This window comes from Dreissena polymorpha, chromosome 2, assembly GCF_020536995.1.
Source record: "Dreissena polymorpha isolate Duluth1 chromosome 2, UMN_Dpol_1.0, whole genome shotgun sequence".
Taxonomy (NCBI): Eukaryota; Metazoa; Mollusca; class Bivalvia; order Myida; family Dreissenidae; genus Dreissena; species Dreissena polymorpha.
In genome coordinates, this window is record NC_068356.1 from 93,618,967 (window position 1) to 93,646,124 (window position 27,158).

The 27,158-nt window shown below is 38.0% G+C and overlaps 1 protein-coding gene across 1 annotated transcript in view; it reads right to left on the minus strand.

The window, feature by feature from the left end:
- LOC127868089 (uncharacterized) overlaps positions 1–21,074 on the minus strand; it is a 48,638-nt gene extending 27,564 nt beyond the window's left edge. The window contains 22 exon segments of the mRNA XM_052409684.1: positions 469–592; positions 2,708–2,911; positions 3,607–3,801; positions 4,001–4,273; positions 4,275–4,520; positions 4,978–5,075; positions 5,736–5,889; positions 6,436–6,644; positions 7,329–7,520; positions 8,422–8,538; positions 9,235–9,360; positions 9,948–11,171; positions 11,643–11,793; positions 13,175–13,346; positions 13,720–13,851; positions 14,325–14,491; positions 14,877–15,040; positions 15,417–15,612; positions 15,931–16,313; positions 16,653–16,796; positions 20,687–20,720; positions 21,008–21,074. Of these exon segments, the coding sequence (XP_052265644.1) occupies positions 469–592; positions 2,708–2,911; positions 3,607–3,801; positions 4,001–4,273; positions 4,275–4,520; positions 4,978–5,075; positions 5,736–5,889; positions 6,436–6,644; positions 7,329–7,520; positions 8,422–8,538; positions 9,235–9,360; positions 9,948–11,171; positions 11,643–11,793; positions 13,175–13,346; positions 13,720–13,851; positions 14,325–14,491; positions 14,877–15,040; positions 15,417–15,612; positions 15,931–16,313; positions 16,653–16,796; positions 20,687–20,720; positions 21,008–21,046 (4,744 nt within the window). The 5' untranslated portion in view covers positions 21,047–21,074.
- Between the last annotated feature and the right edge of the window lie 6,084 nt (positions 21,075–27,158).

The window sequence follows — 27,158 nt, forward strand, 5'->3', positions numbered from 1 at the left end:
CAAGACTGCGTATACTTGATTACAAGAGCAAGTAAAATGGCGAGAAATTACATATGTGAAACCATATCTAGTTCTGTAATGCAATGTAAGCAAACATTAGTGAAATGGTGCAAGTACAGAGATAGACAATAGAGCACACTAATGACAAACAGCGATGCTGTGTATGAGCAAAGTGCAAACATAAACAAAGTAAAACATAGCAATTGTAGCTCAAAAGACACATAACAATTCAAACTCAAATAGTTTGCAAGTGTTATGTTATGAGACACGCAGAGCTCAATATTGTATTAGTTTGTAATACAATCACTATTAAACATTTCTATCACATAAAAAGCATACGGAATTGAGATATCACTTTTGGTCCGATCCTTCCTTTACAGTTTAATATATTATCACGCGTACTATATATAGTTACTGTAAAATTTAACTTTGGACATAAAACTATTTCTTGCAGACCTACACCCTTACCTGAGTCGGTGAAGCCAAACGGCAGGCTGCTCAGATTGGCGGGAGAGACGCGTAGGTCATTCAGGTTCGTGAAATTCTCGTTCAACGTCACGTCACGACAGGCGATATCGAACTTGTCGAATATCTAACGAAATGCAATTATAAACTATACAAATATTCAATATAGCAATAGCAGAGTAAAGAAATACTAAAATAAAATACTATAATAATAATAAAATAATACGAAGACGTGCAGGCAGTTTGCCGTTATGAATGCGCTGGACGGTGAATGAACGAAGTATTAAATAAGTTTGTTTTAATGTTTACCGCGAGACATGTGTAACCCTTCGAACTCATAACCACATCTAACGGTGAAAACCATACAAAAGCAAACACCGAACAAGTATTTTGGCTGAACCGGGGTTCTTTAAGTAAGAGTGGTCGAAAACTGAGGCTAATTTCGATATGGGTAAAAAACCGATAGCAATTTAATTACGTGCAGGCAGTGCGACCTTCTGATGGAAATGAACGTTAATGACGTTTTACATATGGCGTATTATAAAGCAACATTTTATGTAAATTATCCTATGTAATGGGGAAGTTGATATCGATCGTTTTAGAAAGGAGTGTCCATTTGCTTGTGAAACATTTTGAAAATATATATTATGGTATAAACACATTAACCCATTTACGCCTAGTAGACTCTTCCGTCCTTCTAAATTGGATCAATTTATTTCCAAAATTAGGAATGTCTAGAATATTTATTTCTATATTTAGAATATGTATAACAAAATTCCTTTGAGCAAACATCGCAAACCCTGATGAGACGCCGCGTCTCATTTGGGTCTACGCTGTTTGCCGACGCTAGGCATAAATGAGTTAAATAAAGCTAACGCTAAATACTCCGTTCGGTAAAACAAAATTACATGTCTGGTAAGAGCCATGTTGAAAATAAAACGCTTAGTGATATGTATAACCAATACTCTGTGTAAACTAATAAACAATATTCCCACAGAAATAATTCCAAAAACTGGATGTGACCTAATAAGCCATTCAATTGCATAACGATTTTCTCTAATGTGCGCGCGAATAAAATTGTGTGTCCTGGCACCAAAGTCGGAGAAATTTAAAGGTCTTTTGCAAGGGTAAACTGGATTCTTAAAGGGGCCTTTTCACAGATTTTGGCATTTTTTTAACTTATTCATTAAATGCTTTATATTGATAAATGTAAACATTGGATCGTAAAAGCTCCAGTAAAAAATCAAGAATAAAATTAAAAAAAGGAAAAGAACATTGCCCGGAGCAGGTTTCGAACCAGTGACCCCTGGAGTCCTGCCAGAGTCCTGAAGTAAAAACGCTTTAGCCTACTGAGCTATTCCGCCGAGTACACATACTCGCCGTATTTTATACGTTATATAAGCAATCTTCGTAGTTTCACAAAATTTAACGACAAAAACAGAACTCTCCAAATTATTCAATCGTTTCGCGTTGCAACGCTTTATAATTTTTAGGTTTTAAAATCGTCAAAAGATGCATATAATGGCTATATTAGACCATGGTAAATGTTCAGTATTACTGTTTCCTCACAAATATCATAACTAAAACGAAAATTTGCGAATCTGAAACAACTTTTTTCAATTTTGTCAATTTACCAAAGCGTGAAAAGATCCCTTTAAGGCATGCAAATTATTCATCTGCTTTCATTGATGCACTATGCTAAAACAAACGCAGCAAATAAATCAGCTGCTATCTAAAACAAAATGAGATTTTTTTTATAGAAACAAATCAGCAAAAGATAAGAGACAATAAAACCCCAAGGGTATATCGAACTCATGACTTAAGGCCCATACAAAAGTAGGACACTAGACATCGCTTTAACCAACTGCGCTCTTATTCTCGGTCCAACATATTGATATATAGGATATCCACCATTATGACTGCAATTTCAAAACATAACAAGAAACAAACAAACAAACAGACAACATATTATATAAACAAATGTTTTTTACATCATGAAGAATATAGTTTTTTCTTATTCTATATGGCGATTTTAATCCGTTATTATATGCCAATATCGATTTTGTAAAATTGAGATTTTCCAAAGAACTACACTCTGTTTCTGCCTTTTTAAAAGCCAGTCATTGCGTTATTGTTCAGTGGTGTAAATATATTGATCGTGCGTCTGTCACATGCACTAGTAACATAACAAGCAATCAATATGCTGTGTTTTCAATAAGTGTGTGCATATAACCCATCTTACATCAGGCATTACAGCGCGGTCGACATCCGGGTCGTAAGAGTTGTCACGTGGTGAGATGGTCAACACGGAATTAGAGCCGACCGTCTGCTTGAACACGGTGTTAGCGAAGAGCTGTACCACGATGTCCGACTTGATCACTTCGATGAACGTCTGCGTCTGCGCGGAAAACTTCTCCCCCACGCCACCCGTTGTGTCCATGGTGACCTTCATTGTAATTTTAAAGTATATGTGTTTATGTTTTGATAAGTTCAGTGTTTCAATTCGCATGTGGTAAGCCAGATCATAATTGTGAAATCTCCATTCCAAACGGTTTTCAAGTTTTTGGAATGGTTTGTTTCACTAAATGAATGTGCTGAGAAGAGTCAACGTGATCGCCTCAATAAATAGTTTAACCCATTTATGCCTAGTGGACTCTCCCATCCTTCTAAGTTGGATCAATTTATTTCCAAAATTAGGGATGTCTAGTATATTTATTTCTATATTTAGAATATTTCTTACAGAAATTCCTTTAAGCAAACAGCGCTGACCCAGATGAGACGCCGCATCATGCGGCGTCTCATCTGGGTCTACGCTGTTTGCCAAGGCCTTTTTTCTTGACGCTAGGCTTAAATGGCTTAAAACAAATATTTGTCATGTTGATTGTAAATGTAGAATATCTGTTACATGTGTAAGGTCTTCAACTTACATGAAACATATATGTGTATGCGCAAAAATAAACAACAAAATGTGGTGTACATACAAGTTACAAATATAGTCAGTATTGTTTTATAATTGAATTTGAGAAATGTAATTACCAAAACAACAAATTCTCTTAAACAGACAACACGTTATTGTTTAATAGACGAATTTTCTGAACGGACATGTGAATTCAAGTTAAAGACAGAATAAAAGTAATTTACGATGTAAGTTAGTCGGTATAGGCCTAATGGCAGAACATTCGGCTCAAACGCTAGCTCCGAGTTTATGGACGACGGGATGGAAGTGATATCAACGTCGGCCAACCACACGTCGTTCGTCGCATCCCAACGTTCGCACTTCCACTGTTTCGTGTTCTTTAGAGTGTTCGGGCATGCAAGATCGGTTATCCCAATGACCTAACAACAAGATAAGGAGAATTAATGCAATAACCGGTTATCTACCTTAATGTAATATCACCGTCAAACACACAATGTTAAGTATAGCAGACATGACTTAAGGAGAAACGTAATATAAAATTATGATATAATCGCTATTTTACGCAAACGACTCAGCGATCATGGGTCGTAAACGTCAGGTTAAATGAATATGTCTGACCTTTATCCTCTTGCTCATCCTAAAGGTCACGGGATACCGGAATATAGGACGACGGTCGATGATGTTCAGGTTCGGGGCGCTACAGCTTATTTGCGAAACCGGAAATTCGAAGCTCGCAATCGCCGAGGAGAACATGTTCCACGCGTAAATCTGCATGACGTACGTGCTTTCTTTTAAGTACGTATCGGTGCTGACGACAAACGCCTTAGTGACATCCGCCTTCCCCATCCAGACCGGTCTGTTCGAGAAGTACGGCACGCTAGCGACGTTACAAGGTAACGCTGTCGCCATACAGCCAGACGCGAGGATCGTCCGTTGAGAAGCTCACCGCGACGCACATGGCGGTACCGTAGCTGTCCATGGAGACATGGAAGGTCTTCGTGTCGTAGGCCTTGGTGATGATGCCGTTGTCAGTGATCGATATATTGGATACCGGGCTGATCATCTCGATGACGCTGGTCTGTATTGGCCCGCTGTGGATGGGATTTTTTGCTTGAACGGTCACCGTGTAGACGCCGGGCTGAAAGGTATGGGTGTTTGGATATTGACGATTTAAGATAAGAAGGTTATAAATATGAATTTCATACAAGTTTGAAACCCCCTTGTCAAATTAAGAAGGCAAACTACATATCTAACTTTGTGGTTTGTTTATTTCTTAGAATACACATATTGAAAGTGGGATATACAATCAATAAGCTGGTTGTGATCAATAATACATGTAGTTGATTACATTACATCTGTGAAGCAAATTCTATTTAGTCCATAGCAGATCGTGGTTCTTTTTGCGAACCGCTAAAATAATACAGAAATGTAATTGTGAAATATTTTATTCATTCTATAATTCTTCCAGATTCTCAACTGGGTAATCAAGTATATGACTTCATGAAATGTATGGAACGCTAATTTTAATAGCGCCATTAATATATATAATATATTAAAGATTACTCGTATTTGATTATTTCCGTGTTATTTCCTACCTGAGTAATGTTCATTCTTATCTCCTTTTCATTTGTGCTATTACAAGAGAATATGTCGGTTGCGCTGCTTGCCATGGCCTCGTACCACACAAAAGTACCTACGAAAAATGCAAATATGATACATTGAACTTGAATTAAACACAAACTTCTGCACACTTACGCGGTACACTGTCTCTTTAACCCATTTATGCCTAGCGTCTAGAAAAAAGGCCTTGGCAAACAGCGTAGACCCAGATGAGACGCCGCATGATGCGGCGTCTCATCTGGTTCAGCGCTGTTTGCTTAAAGGAATTTCTGTAATAAATATTCTAAATATAGAAATTAATATTCTAGACATCCCTAATTTTGGAAATAAATTGATCCAATTTATAAGAATGGGAGAGTCCACTGGGCATAAATGGGTTAATAATGCAACTCACGAAACAGTATTAAGAGAGCATGTTTTGTAACCAAGCGATTTTGTTAAATTTCAAGGCTCTTTACCAAATGCCTACACAGTACAGAACATACAGGACTACGTTCAGCAGAGGGTTAAACATGGGATCACCACTTTCGAACGTTCTATGCAAAGCACTGTGGATCTTAACCGGTGTAGCAGCAAAAAAGAATTTAGCTTTCAGGAGAGTTCGTCGTGTAAGACAGCCCCCTACCCTCAAAACTCGGGGAAACGATCGCTTGTTTAACACAACCATGTGTTAAAAGAAATGTGATTACAGTTTATACTTTAAAGTCAACTATAAAACAACATGATCACTGACCCGTGTTGTGTGAAACGGCGATCACAATTTCTTCGCTTATCAAAAACTTGTCCTTCCCCGCCCCGAAGCCGACGACCGGTTGACCTCCAACCGGAACTCGCGCCTGGCGGAGGATGGTGATTGTGGTGTCGAAGAATTGCGCGTAGCAACCGCTCTGTAAGTTCGACGATGAAGTAAAGAACTAGTTATTGAGTTGAAAGGTGTGCAAAATATTGCCAAAATAAACTGATATAGGATGTTCAAAAATAAGTCGATTTTGAGTGCGGTGTTGACCCACGTACATAAAGTTTTGACTATTGAGTTTTACGAGTTACTGGATAAAAAATCGATGTGAACATTGCATTTCATTATTCATATGTACAGTGTTGTGTATATATACATTCAAATATTTACAACGCGTTTATGAGCCAATTGTTTAAAAAAAAAATACGAATGAAGTTCTTCACATCTACGCACTAATAATCTAATTACCCCTTCAGTAATCGTGAAACTAAAGATCTTCTGACATATGGCATCGTTAAACATCGTGATAAAGTTCATCAAAAACGGAATCAGATGACTAACCTCCGTTGTACTATTGACTTGTATGACCTTGTAGTTCATTTTGATGAATTCATCAATGACGTCATTAGATGACTTACAAAATTTGAAATAAAGATGTTTTCCCTCAGAACACCAGGAACTCCAATAGATAACTTACCACAATAGTCCTATTGACCTTTGAGGCATCGTTGTACATGGTTATGGTAGTCAGGTAGTGGCCGGGTTTGGCGTACTGATACGAGTGCGATTTGAACGCCTGCCAGGGGACGGGGGTAGTCGCTGGGGTGCCGTCCCCGTGGTCGTACACGATAAGAGCGTCGTCGGGGATGGGCGTGCCGGTGTAGGTCATTTGGTAGTTTATAAGACCTATTAATTCACAAACTTTAAATTATACAACCACATCTGCTTAGAATTTTTACATAAAAAAATGTAAATCACTTAAGATGTAAATAATTGAAAGTCACTTTCGAAATCATAAATGAAATTTGTGTTATTGTCCAGATACTATTTTAACTCTTTCAGTGCTAGAACCGCATTTTGAAGGCCTTTGCCTTTGCAAACAGTTTGGATCCAGATGAGACGCCACAGAACGTGGCGTCTCATCAGGATCCAAACTGTTTGCTATTCTGATAGTATTCTTTGAAAACAAAAAAAATCGAAGAAAATGCTCATTTTAGAAATTCAGCAGACGACATTTTAGAAGACGACAAATTTCCCAGCATTCAAAGGGTTAAAGACATAAAATCGGCATACATGTGTACGTCGCTCGTGGGTTAGTGATGCCTGATCTTATTGACACTTCTTTTTTGAATAGATGGTTTGTTTAAGTCTGGTCTTCTATACCGACAAATGCACTGATATCAACACCATAACGGCAGCATTCCCATAACAGATGTAGTAGACTTTCGTTTACGATGCCCTATGATTTTGTCCTTGCCGACAATCTGCTCATGCGATCGGCGTTTTGATTACAACTGCCTTAATGACTTATCTACACTACTTGTAAACCACACAGCGCTTTGATTACGTTCAACGAGCAAGTAGACTTACAGGAGGGGGAAACCTCGTAGTTCATGGGGGCGTTCAATGCAGTGAACGTAAAGGCCTGTGTCACCGGATAGAGGATCCTCACCACGTTGGAGCAGGTCTTAGTCTCCAGAAGGCTCGTCGCAATCACCTGTTGAGTGTAGTTGCCGTGTGCATACGTGCACGGGTGGCGATCTTGACCGTTGGGACTGTTCTCTGTCGACAAAAATTAGCCTCGCTCTTGGAAAAATGTGTTAATGCGTTTGCTTAATAAAGTGTCGTCCTATTCTATAATGTGCAATCCACACAAGCTTATCAAGGACGACACTTTTTACGCTATTGAGGATCTTTGCGATTAAATAACTACTCTATTACTAGAATCGGAAAAAATAGTTTAGGCGGAAAGCGTCGTCCCTAATTAGCTTGTGCGGAATGCAAAGACTAATCTGGGACGAAACTTTATGCACATGCATTAAGCATATTTGTTCTAGAACGAGGCTATGATGTAGATGATATTAATTGATTTCAGAGTAGTGTCGCTTGTTATTACAAGAGTGTACATTTCTACCCGGAGGGTGCATCCACGATTGAAAATATTTATTTTTCTATCACTTGTGAAATAAACTACGATCTTACACAACGTTATCATTAACGGAGGTCAAACAAAAATGAAAACCAAATTGGACCATACTCCTAAACTTTTTAACCCATTTATGCCTAGTGGACTCTCACATCCCTCTAAATTGGATCAATTCATTTCCAAAATTAGGGATGTTTAGCATATTTATTACTATATTTAAAATATTTCTTACGGAGATTTCTTTAAGCAAACAGCGCAGACTCAGATTAGACGCCGCATTATGCTGCGTCTCATCTGGGTCTACGCTGTTTGCCAGGGCCTTTTTCTAGACGCTAGACATAAATGAGTTCATTTCACAACATAGCATAAAATGAAAAAAAATTATTTCGCGCATCAATCTACTTAAATGTCACATAAATAGGGGGGGTGTGGATAACTCTAAATAAGAGTGAACACTCTCTTCATGGCAATTAACAAACAATTGTAAAATCAAAATATTAAGGAAAACACAAATATCTAAATTTGATTTTTTTATACCTTGTCGCAACCTTGTAGCATCTGTACCGGCCACTAGAGTGTTGCAGTCAAAGGTCAGGCTAAGTACGCCGGCGGGAGGTGCCCGTCTGGCCTTGAACACGAGATCAATGGGTACCTCTGTAAATAAAAACCATGATGCATATTTCCAATGGTCAAATGTCAAATCTTGAAAGCTTATAGAGGGCACCCATCTTGCCGTAAACACTAAAAACAATATTTTTTGGTTCACCTGATAGAGTGCTGTTTAAATTACAGCATTTACGCTTAAAAGGTCATATATGGACACTAGCGAAACATGCAAAGTATATTACATGTATAAATGGTCCAGTGAAGGTCGTTATGCCTTCAAAGCTAAAATAAGAAACCTTGAGGACACAGGCATATCGTGATTCATATATCATAAAGGTTCAAGCCATGCTCGTTATGCCTTAAAATCTGGGATAAAAAGAAATAGTGCGGACACTAGCACAGTGCGGTATATATGTCATACAGAGTCAACGTGCGTTTGAAACGCTGGAAACGTCCACCGCGAGGGCACCTGAAAATTAACAGTTATACAAATGAGTCGTGTTCTGAGAAAACTGGGCATAATGCATGTGCGTAAAGTGTCGTCCCAGATTGGCATGTGCAGTCCGCACAGGCTAATCAGGGACGACACTTTTCGCTTTTATGACATTTTTCGTTTAAATGAAGTCTCTTCTTAGCAAAAATCCAATTTATGCAGTTTTTTTCAGAACACGACTCAAATAAAGGATCAACGTGTGATTACAATTCAGATGCAAACCCCTTCACTGGAAGGCCACTGTGTGATACCTGGTATTCCGGCGATGGGGTCCGTGTAACATTCCATGTCTACGATGGGTGATACGATATTGACAATGGATCCGTTTGTTACACTGGATATCAGGTTTGACAGAGTGTAGGAAAACGGTAGCGGACCTGCAAAAAGGTAGGTATAAATCGGATAAAAAGAATATATTTTTAATCATTATTATTTTATTCAATCGTGTGCTTATAGTTCACAAACAACGATTTTTTTAAAATTAACTACATGTAGTATGAATCTAACCATACATTTAATATAAGAGCGAGCACAGTGAAGCACTCAGTGTGATACGTACCAAAACATACAGCACTTACAATTTCTTATTATATACCTTATAAATCTGACATGTGTATATTTGCTTATAAATACAGATCAGATCAGGATTCTTTATCTCACAGTGTAACATTGTTTCCGTATTAACCAGCTTGAAAAACAGACTTTTAAATGTACACATCATAACAACGTCATGATTCCTTCTATATATTGGAATGTTCAATGCAACGCTTTTGAACAAAACAATGTTTTTAGCGGGGTTTTGAGTGAACAATTATAAAGGAATGGCGTGAAAGTGGTTTAAAAAAATAAGTTAAAAAAGAACACAGCCAGCGAATGGCAACGTGTGTGTGCTAACTATAATAGTTTTCTGACTATCATTTCCCGCAAGAATGTATTGATGTTCGAAAGAATGTTGTATACATACCGTCTTTGTCAAAATACCGATGGCTGTAGATAGTTGTTAGGTCACAAGGATAGATGACGTCATGGTTGTTGTCACCCCACTCAACCGAGCACGTGACGTCATTCGGCGCGATGGAGCCAACACCGGTGAAATAAAAATCGACATCCGCTGGCGGCAGAAATTCTTTGATTGAGACTGAGGGAACCATGGCGACACTATTGACGTCCATCATAACCCAGACGGGATAAGTTTCTTCGTAGAAATTGAAGTTATTGTAGACCTTCACGCGCACGTTATGAAGTCCTGTCGATATGAATGCGTAAATCAGGGGCAAGGTAATGACGTTTGCCGACCAAGGTATTCCCGGCGTGTTTATCTCGGTCCTATTTGTGCCGTCACCGTGATCCATAAAAATATTGACACTCGTTCCGTCCGTCATTGTGATATCACACTGGATGGTGTCGGAGAGCCGGATAACCGGAACGTCCAAATCGATGTACTTGATCACATCCGGGAAGGTGCAGACGATATCGGGGCTCGTAATCTTAACTTCAATACCAAAGGCCACATTCACAGGGCCGGAGCTGGATAATGAATTCCATATCTCGTATACCACATAATGGGTTCCCGTCAACGACTCGATCATGCTAGGACCGACGGCACGACGCTGCGCCTGTTCGATCGTCATCGGCTGGGGGACACCGTCGTACGTCAACGTTACGCTGACATCAGATCCGGTTGCCCAAGCCAAAACAATATTGAATGTCTTGCCTTTCATAGCCCCGGGCGGACTAAGACCGGCACCGGAAATACGTTCCACGGCCGTCACTGTTTTTGAAAAAGTTACTGAGTTGATGGTGTTCGAGCAGATGCACTGAACCTGAATGGCGCCCGCCAGACGGAAGGTGTAGGTTAGTAAAGGCCCGTCCGCCTCTGTCCGCGTCAGAGTATCCGCAGACCCATCCTGGTACGCGAAGCTGTACGTGCAGGTGTAGTTACTTCCTGTGATCATTGTCAACTGAATGCCGGTGGGAACGTTAACCTCGACGCCATCGAGAAGGTTTAGAGCCACGCCGGAAATGGTTTGCTCAACGCAGAAGACAGTCCAGTTGTGCTTGAAGCTGATAGCGTTCGAGATGTTAACGGAAACGTTAAATGTGCCGATTGATGAGTAGGTTTTAGACACAACGTTGCCATTAGATGTGCTTCCGTCTCCCCAGTCCCAAAGAACCGTCACCATATCGCCTGTATGAATAGATTAATGCAGATGTTCATGGCTGGAGATCGCTTTAAAATTTAACGAAATCTTTATTACTTGCGGTTGAAACTAAGGTTGCATTTTCATCATTACAGAATCTGAATATACTTTTTATGTATAATTCCATTACCTTCCTGCATAAAATGCAGACACGCGAAAGGATCGAACGGATTGCAATTAGATTATGTTTGTCGTGGGCATTCTGTTAAATTTTGAAATGCTTTGAAATTCTGTTATAAACAAAATGTTATTAAACATAATATTGAAGTGTCATAACAACGCATGAAAAACTCGTTTGTTTCGTAGTTTCTGTCTCAATGTGTAGTTGCGGAGTGTTATTTGATAAATTTCTGATACGTTTCTTAATGTACCGCTCTTGCCTAGACGCCGTTACTATAACTATCGATTCCGACACACAACTATTACATCGACACGTGTCTACCCGATGCGTGACATACCTGTATATGGCAGAACTTCGACCTGTCGGGCCTGACCCTGCGGTAGGCACGTGGCAATCTCCTTGATCACAGCGCGATCGACGCCCAACTGCACGCTTATTTCGGTGGACCCAACAACCGACACACTTAGGCTCGGGTTGTTCACGGTTGCCTAGAAACGTGTGATTGAAATTGCATGCATACACATGAATTTGAATTAAAATACCTTTACGGAATCTCCTCGGAACTTATTATTTTTTACATATTTCGTTTTATTATCTGTAAAGCTCTGAGGTGTGTTCTTGTCATTAACCCATTAATGTCTAGTGGACTCTCCCACCCTTCTAAATTGGATCAATTTATTTCCAAAATTAGGGGTGTCAATAATTTATTTCCAAAATTAGGGGTGTCAAGTATATTTATTTCTATATTTAGAATATTCCATAAAGAAATTCATGGAAGCAAACAGCGCAGACCCAGATGAGACGCCGCATTATCTGGGTCTACGCTGTTTGCAATGTCCTTTTTTCAGGACGCTTGGCAAGAATGGGTTAAAATTGGCTTATATAGATTCGGAACAGCTATGTTTCGTCTAAATATGCGTGAAATAAACACAAATGAACAAACACATTCTATTTAGTTTTTAAAATGCTGGACATGGGATCTGTAAACTTTTTTTTTTCAAACATAATATTTACCGCAGAGTCCGTTAAATCCTCAATATTGATTAGAGAGGCGCATTTTAACTTATTTACTCGATTTAATCATCTTAATGCTGTCAACTAAACTTAAATTTCGGTTCATTTTTAAGTAAGCGAGTTAATCACGGGGCAGCTTTAACGCATATTTCTATGTGGTATTAATGTATCTTTAACACATATTGTGGTACTATAAGGCAGCTTTAAAGGGGCCTTTTCACGTTTTGGTTAATTGACAAAATCGAAAAAAAATTGTTTCAGATTCGAAAAGTTTCGTTTTTGTTATGATATTTGTGAGGAAACAGTAATACTGAACATTAACCATGCTCTAAAATATCCATTACATGTATATGCATCTTTTGACGATTTGAAAGCATGAAAATTATAAAGCGTTGCAATGCGAAATGATTGAATAATTTGGAACGTTCTGTTGTTGTCGTTATATATTTTGTGACACTACGAGGATTGCTTATATAAAGTAAAAAAAAACATCCCTTCATAGCATAAGTACGGATGGCCGAGTGATCTAAGCAGAAGACTTTTATTCCAGGACTCCAGGGGTCAGTGGTTCGAGCCCAGACGAGGGTTAGTTTTTTCTGTTTTTTTTAATTGTATTCTTTTTTTTAACTGGAGATTTTTAGGTCCAATGTTGAAATATATCAATATAAAGCATTTAATGACAAACTTCAAAACATGCCAAAATCTGTGAAAAGGTCCCTTTAACGCATATTGCGATGTGATATTTTTTAATGCAGCTTTAACACAGATTGTGGTACGATAACATAGCTGTAACGAATACAAAGATTATAGTACTGCTTGACAACACATGACAATTAAGTTTTAACATTACAATACCGTCAGTGTGACGTTCCCATTCGTCGTGAAGGACATCGGATAGTAGATCTTCGACTTCTGAACTACTACCGCCTTCAGTTGGTGTTGCTGTGGTTCTGTCGTACATGATGATGACGGCATGTCTGCGGGAGCTGTGATGGACGAACAGGTCGCTTGCCCAGTTGATACGTTCCTATGCAAAATATGAAGAAGCACATGCGCAATGAGATCAACATAGCAAGATTGCGATGTCAATTGTGAGAACAATCGCGTTCTGAAAAAAACTAGACTTAACGAATGTGCCCCAGATTCGCCTAAGCGGCCCTTTATAAAAGATAGCTCGTTTAAAATTCAAAATGAAATTCCAGTGTAGGCGGAAAGCATCGGCCCTGATTAGCCTGTGCGGACTGCGCATGCTAATCTGGGACGACACTTCATGCACATGCGTTAAGCACTGTTTTTCCAAAGCAATGTTCGTTTTATCAAATATATGCTCGGGCGTTCATATTACAAATTGTGAGACCTTTTAAGTTATCGTTGTGTTGATTTTAAATACGGGGTTTTACCTTACGGCCAGCAGCGAGGAGCCGGCTATATTGTGTGCAAGAACATCACCCGGAAGTATTTCAAATTCACCGACCCATGGAGTGTAACTCAAACCCGTTTGGGTGATCGTTATGGGGGTCGTTGCGACTGACCTGAAAACAATAATTTAATGAGAGGTCTAACGCTACTGTGTACATGTACAGCAAATTGGGATTAATTCCTGACAAACGACTGCGAACGTTGCATATATCAAATACCTTTCGCGAACCCTTAACGAAAACAATTGGCCCACAGAATAATAGAGACGTTAATGCGCTTGTATGTACTAGCCTTTAGGCTTACTTTAAGATAATTAAAATAAAACGCAAACAATCTATGTACGTGTTTGTTTATATTCATATAACCGTAAGCTTATTGGGAGTAAAAAAGATTGCTTAATTAAACATTGGTGTCCAGACAAAAGTAAACGGTTTCTTAGACATGTTATTAATAAAGTGAACCCAGAGTTATTGTGATCCTGTCTTAACTTTTATGTAACACTGGAACTTACGCCAAAAATTTCCCAAGCTCAATCAACTTGATGCAATCTATCAATACACAAACACCATGAATAAAAGTAACGTACACGTATGTTAAAGTGGCTCCTAGACCTGTCGTAGGTACACTGTTGCAGCACGTGTTGATGTCCGAGCAGAAGTGGTTGACCCCGCACTGGTGGCACGTACCTATGGTCTTACACGTTTTGTCTGTGACGCAGAATTCTTGACCAAGGGCGCATTGCGGCCGGTAAACCTATTAAACGTCAATTACGGGTAACCATAAACGGCGTGGTAAGGATAATGCTTATAAACTAGTTTAATGATTAAGATTTTTAGATGAAAATACAGAATTATCCCGCATGCCGCGTTGTGGTCGGTACAATTAAATGACATCATCATGATTGATATGGTGTTAATTTTAACCGATTTTACTATTCGCGGTCGTCTATTGAAAGGGATGGCAACAAGTTTGTGTAAGGGAACTCGCGTGTTCAATCCCTACTCTGGCAACGTAAACAGTATCGTTTCGGGAGGCTTCCAGTGCATGTTATACCCAGGCTATTGAAAAGCATGAATAAAAAGTGTGCTGACGTAGCATTAATTAAAGTTCTGCAAATGAAAACAAGACTACATCTTACGTGAAGGGTCAGAGTTCCGGTCGCGACGGCGTAGTATTCGACGCCGTCCAGGGTTCCCTTTTGTGTGGCCGGAAGCGCTCCGACTACCAGCGTCGACACGCTTGATCCGACGGGGTCAATAATATTGCCCTGCACGGGGTTGCCGAACATGAATTCGAGAGCATCTGAAAGTAATAACATAAATTCTCGTGTATTGCATGACAACATTTTATCTCGAATGCATTGATAAGGCATTAAAGAAGCTACGATTTGACGAATAGCAAAACGTTAAATTTCAATTAAATTTAATAAAACGTTACAATCAACACATTTCAATTACAATATCAAAACTTGGATCTGCTAATAAGATCTTAAAAAGCAGTATATTTACATGTACTTTCAGTTTAACAATAAATTGCATTTATACGGAAAGACGGCACTTACTAATGCTTATGGAAAAAAAGTATAAACGGGCTTGTGCGATGAAATTAGTGTAACCTATATAAAGCCAAGAATCAGACATACTTAACTAAGTGCATGCCGTTCATGTAAAAGCATTACCTGCTATATCAAACGTCGCCGAAACCGCGGGTCCTGGGTTGCCGTCCGTGTGGGTGAGCGTGACCTTCATGTTGGTACCACGTGACACCGAAACCTCGCACGTGTAGTCCTCGTACGTTGCCATGACGGCAGGGCAGGTAACGTTGACCCCCGCCCCGGGACTCTCAACCAGGACCGCGATCGAGCTTTGGAAAGGCTAGAGTCGGAATTATAAAAATGATATTTGTTAGTATTCGGTATAATCACGCGCTATATATTGAGAGGGGGGCAGTCATATTTTCAAGAGGGCTTTTTTTAAGAATCCAAAGATTTAAGAAAACGTGAGTTTCACATACTTTTAATTTTGTCGATTTTGGACCATTATTCAATGCGTTTTTTTCATTTAATAATGTAACTTTTTGCAAACGTATTTTAATAACGCATTTGATAAAAAAACCAATTTATACAATTATATCGCTTTATTCTGTTAATAGAACGTCATTTAAGCGTGTACTTTATAAAAAAAAGTCATTACCTGCAGCAGTTGATCCGGCGTGTTTGCGTAAGCGTCGACGCTGTATAATCCCGCCTTGTGAAAAACATGCGTCGTAAGATTCGCGCCGGCGGTTGTGTACGCGGTCATGTCGGCGCCGTCGTCGTAGTCGAATCTAAGCGCCGCGTTCGCGTTGGATGGAGTGAACGTTGGCGCGAAGGCGACGGTGTTTCCAACGGCTATCGTGTCGGGACTGGCGACAATCGCCACAGTTAGAGGCGGAACGGCATCGTATATGGACAAATGTTCCATGGAGCCGCACATTTTTGTGTTGTCGCCGACACACGCCATGTTACAGAAGCTGTCGGCGACCTGAGGCATATTTAGGACAGACGGAAGTCTGTTTTCGCATAGGCAGAAGGAACCTGAAACATAAAAAATTCCGAGCGGTGAGGTTTCTTTTAATTATTTAAAGAGGATTTCGCATTGTCGCTGCAGGATTCAAATCTACAACCCTTTCGTTAAATTAAATTTAGAATATGAGAGCGATGAAATACAAAGTTATTGTTCTAATTCTAAAACTGTATGTAAGAATGAAAAGGTCATAGCGAATAATCGTTTATACAACGTAATAAGTACACCTCGATTACGGTACTAGACTGCGTCGATGCAATCAGTGTATCTTCTACATCCACCCACGTATAGGTTTTAAAAAATGAACATAATTATAATTTATTCACAGCAAATATTGAAAAAGACCTTACCTGCTTTCAGTATGGCATATGTGTACTTGAAGGCCCCGCATGCCGTGTAGCAATTTTCAGGGGTCACGGTGCCCTTTCGGATGACCCCGGGGTTCTCGCCGTAGTTCGGGCGCCTTCGAAACCCGAGGAAACATCCCCGGTAAGCTGTACAACAAACAAGGGGATCAGAGCAAAGCACTGTTAAAGTATGGCAATTTTATTCTAAGAAGGCCTTAATATTTGGATACTCGTTTAAGGCGAGGTTAAAATTTGCGTGCGAAAAAAGAGGACATTTGAATATTTTATTAGAATAATGTATCTACTTAAACGTGAGTTTAATGAAATTATCAAGGAGAGAAAATATTGTAATACGTTTTGGACTTAAATAAGTACCAAAAGCTGTGATAAAACAGTCGTAATCTTGAAAGAAACTAGTTTGTTCCTGATTCTTCTTAATTAATAGGCCTAAAGTTGTGTAGACAGATAAGAGTACGAGGGATGCTCGACACATGTCCGGGCGGACACTCCCAATTCAATATGGTTACCGGAATTCTAGATCACAAAAGCGAAAATTCACTATTGTAATCATGGCAAACTAATTGAGGAATAAATAGTTTAGGATTTAACAAGGTTATGTTTTGTTCACCGACGCACGGCATGTGCGAACACACGTCTCAACGTTTTACCTCATTGACAGTTGCGACGAGGAGGTAATGCGGCTATTTTCCCTCGCATAAATTAGCTGTCTGAGCTTACTTTTGACAAGTATGTATTTCTTGCAATAGCTTATGCAGCAGGACCATTGAACGCGATTGAATCAGATTTATATATATATATTATGGAATGCAAACATACTGCTATTTTTAACGCATACTGTTGCATTTTTTTTTCAATATTCAAGCAGAGTTGTCTTTTCATGCTATCTCATTTATTCTTTCTAAAATACAATGATATGTGTATCTATAACACACACTGAACTGAACAGAGGTGTGCACCATTTCCCCCATTTTTGGTTACAAACAGAATGTAACATGAATTCATATTTTGTTTCGCCTATGTGACCGCGGCACGAATAACAATGCCGATTCTAACAGAATCAAGAAACAAGCTCACGATTGTATTTTTAATAGTATAGTTGTTGTTTCTTTACACAATATACAGCGATACATTTTTGTAGTTGTTAAGATATGGGTTTATATTGAATGCATACCATATACATGTAGGTCGTGTTCTGAGAAAACTGGGCTTAATGCATGTGCGTAAAGTGTCGCCCAGATTAGCCTGTGCAGTCCGCACAAGCTAATCAGGGACGACACTTTCCGCCTAAATTGGATTTTTGCTAAGAAGATACTTTATTAAAACGAAAAATGTCATAAAAGCGGAAAGTGTCGTCCCTGATTAGCCTGTGCGGACTGCACATGTTTATTTGGGATGACAATTTACGCACAAGCAGTATGCCCAGTTTTCTCAGAACGCGACTTATTTATTAATTAATTTCAAAGCCGATTGATTTTTACGACACTTTTTCTGTCAACAGACTGAGATCATGTATCTAAATTTATTGTTAAAATTATTTTAACAAAGTGAATCAAACACCTGTAACTTCATAGATATCTAGAAATGAAGTTTATTTCATTTAAAGTTTTGGTTGATAAAGCAATATGCAAAACGGTCTTATAACGAACATGCCGTTATTACCAGTATTACAATCAGTTATTGTAAAAACTTCCAGGTAAACAAGAAATAAGCTGAAAAACAAACAATATAGTTTTAACTCGAAATAAAATCGATGTCGACCGCTGACAGTTCTTGATCAATGTCTCCCAAGTTGCAAACCAACCAACGGTTTTTGTAAATGCCATATTGATTCGATTTCTGATGATCAACTTGACGACATTAAAACCGGTTATGTTTGCTTATTGCTTCTGAAGCCGGCGCGGTAGAACATTTCCTGTTGAAATTGAATTCAGCCTGTACCTGATGGTATTGTTCGTACCCAAGCGTCAATCGATATTGATCTTTGGCACCCAGTCCGGAAGACGCTTGCGGAGTTGCGTGAATGTCGCATTGGAATTGTTAGGTGGCCGCCGCTTTAATTTAATTAAATGTGTATGCCGCATATATAGTGGTATATTTCTTTCAAACACAATTGCACTTAATAGTGTTCTCATTGTTAAGCAAGTATAAACCATTCGCGTAATCAACTTCATCATTAACCCATGTATGCCTAGCGTCTAGAAAAAAAGGCCTTGGCAAACAGCGTAGACCCAGATGAGACGCCGCATGATGCGGCGTCTCAAGGTTCTGCGCTGTTTGCTTAAAGAAATTTCTGTAAAAAATATTCTAAATATAGAAATATAGAAATAAATATACTAGACATCCCTAATTTTGGAAATAAATTGATCCAATTTAGAAGGATGGGAGATTCCACTAGGCATAAATGGGTTAAATATCAACAATCTTCGCTCTATATTTTTTTCAACTTCATATAAATCTTCGAATTACGTGAAAATTCTCGCATGAGCGCCTCGAGCGGCTTGCGATAATAAATAGATAAAGTTAAATAATTTTCTAACTAAAGTGCCTTTTCGTGGAAAATAAATATTTTATTGAAAATTTAAATGTAAATAAACCATTAAGCTGGTTGATTACAATCTTTCCATAATGAATTTGAAAATTTCATGAAAACTTCAAAACCTTCCATGAAAATATCCACAGTTCTCGTAGAAATTCTTCTTTAAAATTATTTTTAAAACCGAATCTCACAATTTAAAAAAAATCATGAAAATCTATACTTCGCTTATAGTAGCATGAACTCTTTTGACGAAAACGGATTCAGGCTGGCGAAAACCATCCGATTATCTTGTGCAGTAGTTGGCACTAACTTTCTAATTGTATTTATTTTCAGATAATATTACATGAAAAAGCCGAAATTGTTCGCGAAAGTTTAAAAAAAATCTAATGTGTTAAAATTTCATGAACAATTACTGTTTATCTTATAAGAGGTATGCCACCCTAGTTTATGCCACCGTACACATATACATTTTTTTTTACTTTTTCTGGTACCATTTATAACGCGTAAAGGTCCTTGTGTCCGTGTAATAAATATGTAACATGTAAACACGCACCAACAAACACATTATAATATTGTCTGCGCATAAACTAAATGTTTATGTTTCAGTTTCTATGCGCAAACAGACAATTCAATTGCATAGCCATTATTTCAACAGTGGTTTATACACTGTATATATCAAGACTTAATGAGTCGTGTTCTGAGAAAACTGGGCATAATGCATGTGCGTAAAGTGTCGTCCCAGATTAGCCTGTGCAGTCCGCTTTTATGACATTTTTCGTTAAAATGAAGTATCTTCTTAGCATATCAAATTTAGGCGGAAAGTGTCGTTCCTGATTAGCCTGAGCGGAATGCACAGGCTTATCTGGGACGACACTTTATGCACATACATTGTGCCCAGTTTTCTCAGAACGCGACTCAAATATAACACACTAATTTTGTCACAAATTGTAATGGAAAAGTTTTGAAGACCGATTCTATATCAGTTCCTTTCATTGATAGCTGGCGAGTTGTAAAATAACATCAATTAAAATTATTTAAAGCCGTTGCATTCTATGCTACAAAACTCCTTTTCTGTATTGAATATGCTTTTTTGATCTACTTAGTTCATTACGAGCTTTTAACACTTCGAAATAAACTCGTGTTATATTTAATAAATTATGACACGGAGCGTATATCTCATCTAGAGTCCGTGGTTATGAACTCGTTTAAATGACATAAACCGCGTACGAGTCTTCATACAATTGGTTATTGTATGATACTTATATACCATACAATTTATGTATGTACAATACATGTATTACTTTCTAAAATGAACGGTGTATAGATGGTAGTCTTCTAATTTTTCTGATGCCTCGACGACAACGTTGTGCCATTCACACACAAATGGACATTTTCTAACGTCAGATGACACGTTTGTTCCTCATTTAAGAGCTGATATATAAACTACTAAACATTTTCGGAATACATAATATTCTCTTACCACATTCAGCTGGGACGAAAAGACTTGTCAACGCCTGAAAATATTAATTATACATTTAATAACAGTAAAATAAAATAACAATAACGATTCAAACATAGCAATACATTATTATGTGTAAAAGAATACAATCAGTATACAAGTATTATGTTTTTGATTTCTGTTCCTGTTTTGTTCTCTTCAATACCTTTACAAATATTAACAGATTGGCCGCAAATATACATGAAATAAGAACAAATTATTTGATCATCACATCACACAAATAAATCGCTTACTGTAAACAATTATCTAATATATATATCAAAAAAAGAAATGTATACATACAATAAATAGAAGAGCGCGTGAAAAATAGTCGCTCCCCATATTCCATAGTACTTCTTGCAATAGAGCGGCGACGTTTGATCGACGATTTCCAGCAATCGCCTTGGGTATGGATACAGCTACGTCATCAAACGCAACCAATCGGAATGCAACAATCTAATGCGACCAAAGAACTAGATCCCCGGAAGGCGCTCTCGTTCTATGGGACAATATAAACAATAATTTTCTTTTTACGTCCATAGCGAACAATACGACCATTATTATACTTCGATATAAATGATCAATACCTATGCTCCCATGCCCGTAAGTCAATTATTTCTCTCTTTGCGACGCAGTTATTTTCGTTGCAACAGAAGCGATCAACGAACTTATCGTTAACAAATAAGTTTAATATCGTTGTCTAAATCTAACAAAAGCAATGAAATAAAAAATGTATAGAAATTGTAACTCTATTTAATTATAGAAACCGTGATCAAAAATGCCTTGAAATGTGTTAGAGTGTGAAAAAAATATGGCCGTACTTACTTTTTTTGCTGCATGATGTATCATCAATTTTTAAGAGCTTAATAAGTCGAGATTTTTGTGTTTTATATTTAATATGAATGACTAATTATTAGCTTCTTGAAGACATTGGTTCCCTAGAGTTTTGCATTGACCGTTCTCAAGGCGGTGACCCCAACTTTGATAAATTGTATGTGCACTGTATGTATTGTAATGTTTTTCACAGGTAATAGGCCACTTGCCTGGAATAAAAGATAGCGCATGGTAAACACACGTTCTGTCCTTACAAGACTCCGGGCGTTTGATTATTGCTATCAGTAAGCGCTCCGACTAACCTCAAAATTTATATTGAGCATAATAAGACCTGTTTAAAAATATATAAAACCGAATGCGATCTCGAGCAACTATTTATTCTTTTCCATTAATTCTTTTCTGAAATTGTAGACCTTAATATCACCGAGATCAAACGGCCAGTATAGAGATCGATTGCGATCGTTCTCTCGTCAAAAGGTATTAACGCCACGGAGGTAATACTGGTGATTTCAAAGACACATTGATTGATAAACGGCGGGGAACAATATCATACTTGTATTCCAGGACCCGGTTCACAAAGGCACGTCAGCCTCCACAGTGCGATCGATTCTTGAGTTTTATTGAGCGGGTAGCGGTTAAATTAGTTTTTCATATTTTAAAAACAGTGTTCTTATACACTGAGAACAACCGGGTTGAAGGCGATTAAGAGTCATCGATTTAATTATCCCCACGCTTTTCACGCTTTTTTTATTGTGGTTATCTCCGCCGTCCGTCTGTCCGTCTTGGCCACTATCTCCTCCTACACTTTTAGCACTAGAACCTTGAAACTTACACACATGGTAGCTATGAGCATATGTGCGACAGTGCACTATTTGGAATTTTGTACTGACCACTGGGTCAAAAGTTATGGAGGTTGGGTGGGGCCGCGTCAGAGATTTTCACTCATTTTTTATGTTATTTTACATTAACTTCTTCATTTCTACACCGATTATTTTCAAATTGATACTGAACATCTCTATGACAATACGGTCAATCTCAACTATGCATGGCCCCATTACCAAATACGGGGCGCCCCCTAGGTCAAACATGCGGCGTGGAGATACGCGTCGGCCTCTGCCGCGTTATTTCTATTTTAATCTAATTTGAGTCATCTTCAACAACTACAAACACTGCCATCACCATCGCCACCACCAACACTACTACTACGACAACTACAACTTCGTCTACTACTACTATTACTATTGAGAACCTCAGGGTCATTTTGGGATTAGACATTCTTAAACAAACGGAAGACCCCCACTGTCTCTAATAATTCTGCACATGTAAGTAATCTGAAGTAATTCGGAAGAAATATTTAAAAAAAATCGCATCAATCGTCGGTATAAATACCGATATTCGTTTTAGAATATGGTTACCTATAGGTGTGATAGGAAATGTCTTTCGGTTACAGTGCGTTTTGCCCAGTAATCCATTCACATTGATTCAAATGTATTTTAGGTCATTCTATTGGCAAATACAATTTATGTTACATAATAACGTGTTCTTTGAAAGTCATAGATATTTAGTAGCTACCGTTCACATAAGCGCCGGCTTAAAAGGACTTTTAAAGGCTAAATTAACTTAAATACTTATTTTGTTTGCTCTAATGTAAACACACACAATTTCAAGAATTGCGGGATGGAATGAGTAGAGTGATCAAAATGATTTGAAACCCGATTCTTTCTGTGCATTTGATGATAATTATAGATATCGCAGAAATTTTAATATGCATGTCATTATTTCAATGTGTGCTGTTTGAAGACGTCGGGCAGAGCTTGGCCGTGTTTTATTATTTGTATAACATATCATCCTATTTTGGTTTTCCACTAAAATGTATCGCAAAACCGTCTTCCCGTACTTTTATTTTTCATTCAATTGATGACGGTTAATGACGTATCTGATTCTCGTGTGACATAATTTCTGTGACGAAACACGCCAGTTTCATTAAGACTTTCTGGATTGTAATGACAAGTCGGACGTGTTATTTAATTTAGCAGTAATATATATTTTTAAAGCATCGAACGAATCCAAAACGTATTTCGGATTGTGTGTTTGTCGTGTTTCTATGCAAATTAATACATAAAAACGCAAACAAATGCATTATAACGGTAATAAACGCGTGATTACGTTGAAAAAAAGCGCAATGACGACAAACTGAAAGTCGTAAAAAACGGTTAAATAGGCTTACTAACGCTAACAAAAGCGTAATCACGCCAAACTAAAAGGCGTACACGCGCTCAAAAGTCGTATTAACGCCTTTTGTACTATATAAAGTAATGGCTTCTATGAAGACAATAATTAAAACCAAAACTTTATCGATACAGTTGAGTTTATTGGATTTTAAAACACAATTCCAAGTTCAAGTAAACCGGGGGGGGGGGGGGGTAACTTCCTATATACGGGTATATAGGGGTGTGCCGATTTTATGGGGGGTGTTTTTCGACTAAAATTATAGAAATGGGTATGGTTTTCAGCATCTAAGTATATATATGGGTATTGTTATCAGAAATTTGCTTGTATAAATGCATATAGATTTGAAAGTATCAATATCAAAATGGGTATGATAAATGTAATTCTTCTATATAAATGGGTATCAAAACGTAAATTTCACTAGCAGTAAAGACGCAGAAACTTTACTTTTTTATCTGTTGCTTGATCGACCTGTGACGTCCGTCATATATTAAGTGACGAAATCGTAACATAATCTAAAAGTGCCTGGAAAAGTGCAGTTACTGCAAATGATTTATGAAAATTGTGTCGAAATTAGACGACTGTCAACTACATGTGTACACGAAATGATACTCTGACATTCCCGGCTGTCATTGTGACATCTTGGATAATAATATATGTTTTGTAGAAAATTTTGATTATGTGTGGAATCAAGAAATCGTTATCACAGGCTTTGAAAGTAAATTCAGAAAACATATTTAATTTCCGGTCATACTTAAATATAGGATTTTATTATAAGTTGAAAACATATTTAAAATGGAGATTTCTATAACGATAGACGAATTGGAAAGTGATCAATCTGTTTTCGTAGACAGTTTAGATATATCTCTAGCTCAACTAAGGGTCCAGTTTATCAAAAGTCTTTTATTGAAATGGGTCTACTTTCTCAATGGTATCGTATAAAAAAGGGTATGCTTTTTCAAAAATCTTGTATTAAAATGGGTCTACTTTATCAGAGTTCCGGTATAAAAATGGGTCACATTTCGTAAGTCTAAGCGGGACACCCCTACCCTAAAATTTGGGAAGTTACCCCCCCCCCCCCCCCCCCTGGGACATGTAATATCTCCGTCGCTCGAGTCGCCAGTTTGGCTGAACCAAAAGATGCGGAGCAAATCCTCCTGAAAAATAAAATATAATAATTTCAGTTTGCATGCCCGTGTCTGCTATGCTAAATGCGAAATAAATGTTCCGAATGGTCGGTACTGTTTCATTTTCGCAGAGTGACGGCGACGGAAATAATTGTGTGTACCGGTATATTGGAATGTTCTGTCAACGTGGCTAAAATGAACATATACATGTACACTCAAAATAAGTATATCACCGACATTACCACCAGCAATATGTATATCACCGACATTACCACCAGCAATATGTATATCACCGACATTACCACCAGCAATATGTCACATTGTTTCTGAATTTCTACAGCGGCAGCCTGAGGCTCTGTGTATAATGGTATCCAAATGAAACAAATAAATATCTGTTATTTAGAGATCAAACGTGTCAGATCAAAGCGCGCAGTAAAAGGAGTTAAAAGACCATTGGTTTTTACCGTTCGTTTTGTGAGCCAGCTTAAGTAGACCAAGCTTGTTACTGTCGGTTACTTACGGAATAAATATTGAACTATATAGTTTGCGATGCCAAATATGCATACACGCCGATTTTCTGTGTCAGAGTATATAAGAATACCCTCAGTACGTATGGCATAACCCATTTATACCTAGCGTCTAGAAAAAAAGGCCTTGGCAAACAGCGTTGACCCAGATGAGACGCCGCATGATGCGGCGTCTCATCAGGGTCTGCGCTGTTTGCTTAAAGGAATTTCTGTAAGAAATATTCTAAATATAGACATAAATACACCAGACATCCCTAATTTTGGAAATAAATTTATCCAATTTAGAAGGATGGGAGAGTCCACTCGGCATAAATGGTTAAATGAGAAAAGCAGTCAGCGAAATTCACAAAAATACGACCACCTAGCTACACACTTCAGGATAAAGCATTCGCACAATTGTTGTTTTTCGGTTTGTCCGACGGATCCTCATTTACATTTATAACTTCACTTCCAAAACATACACGGTAATCATTCTTTCTGCGCACAAACAAAATATATGGAAGTGAGATTTAACTCCTAACGGGTATCATACAGGTTATGAGCATGTGCATGGTTACATGTATTTGGTGATGTTTGATCAAGTGTTTCGTGGTCTTAATAAAATTTCGTCTGATGTTAAAAATTGGTTTGGTTAACTCATTTATAGGTATAAATGCCGACCAGCCGACGCTGAATTTTTAGGGATTGTTACATAAAACAGTTTTTACGTCAACGCCTGTTTTTGATTTGTATGCCCTAAAACCTTAAATATCGTGTAACAATGACTAGATAAATTTTGTAAATGCTTAAATTATTTTTATTATTCAAATCAACAGTGCACAGGAATCATTCAACATTTGATATTTAAACGAAATATCAGTCAGGGTTATTAACACTGTCTGAGTCGTATTTAAGCAACTTCATCTGAGACGTTGCCTGTGAAAGTATACTCACATATTGGAGAGGGTTACCAGTGCTTCATATAAGCGTCATTGAATGTATTTCAATTTCATGTTTATTCATTTTCATGTACTGACATTAACGCGTTACTCATCTACTCCATGCGTCACCAATATTGTTATGAACGTACCATCTACTGCAATGTGTCATTCGTAAATTCGCATATGTTTTCTATAGTTTCAACGGGTCAATACTTTTCCATCGTGTGTTACAGCACCTGGTCTGTTGCAACACGCACACTTGATAGACGACAACAACTATTTCAAACTCTTATACAAACACGTTTGTTGAGATGTGTACGAAGGGACTTAAATAAGCAAATATTAACAAATGACTATAAAAAAGCGAAATAGACATATACTGAAATTACCGATTAAAATCTTTAAAGGTTGCTGTGATAACAACTTACTCGCCATAAGGATGATTCAATTGCTTATCATTTTCTTTTTACGTTTCACAAGTAACTATTGTTTACAGTTAAAAGGTGTGATGATGATACCCGACATTGACTTTTATGTACTGTTTTAATTACCGTTTTATATTACGTAAATGGTAAAACTGTAATTATGTGTTAAACAATCTGCGGTAAACGCTTACTTCATTGACCGACGTCAATCAAAAATAATATTCGTCAGTTAACCCCGTCCTCATAAGCATTCTCGGAACCGATTGGACGGCGAATAATACAGATTGGCGACTAGAAAGTAACCTGCAAATTTCTCGTGACGCATCTTGGCCTGTATCTCAACCCAAGGTCCGCCACGCCCGTCTTCTACGCTGCCACCTCCGCTGTCCCCG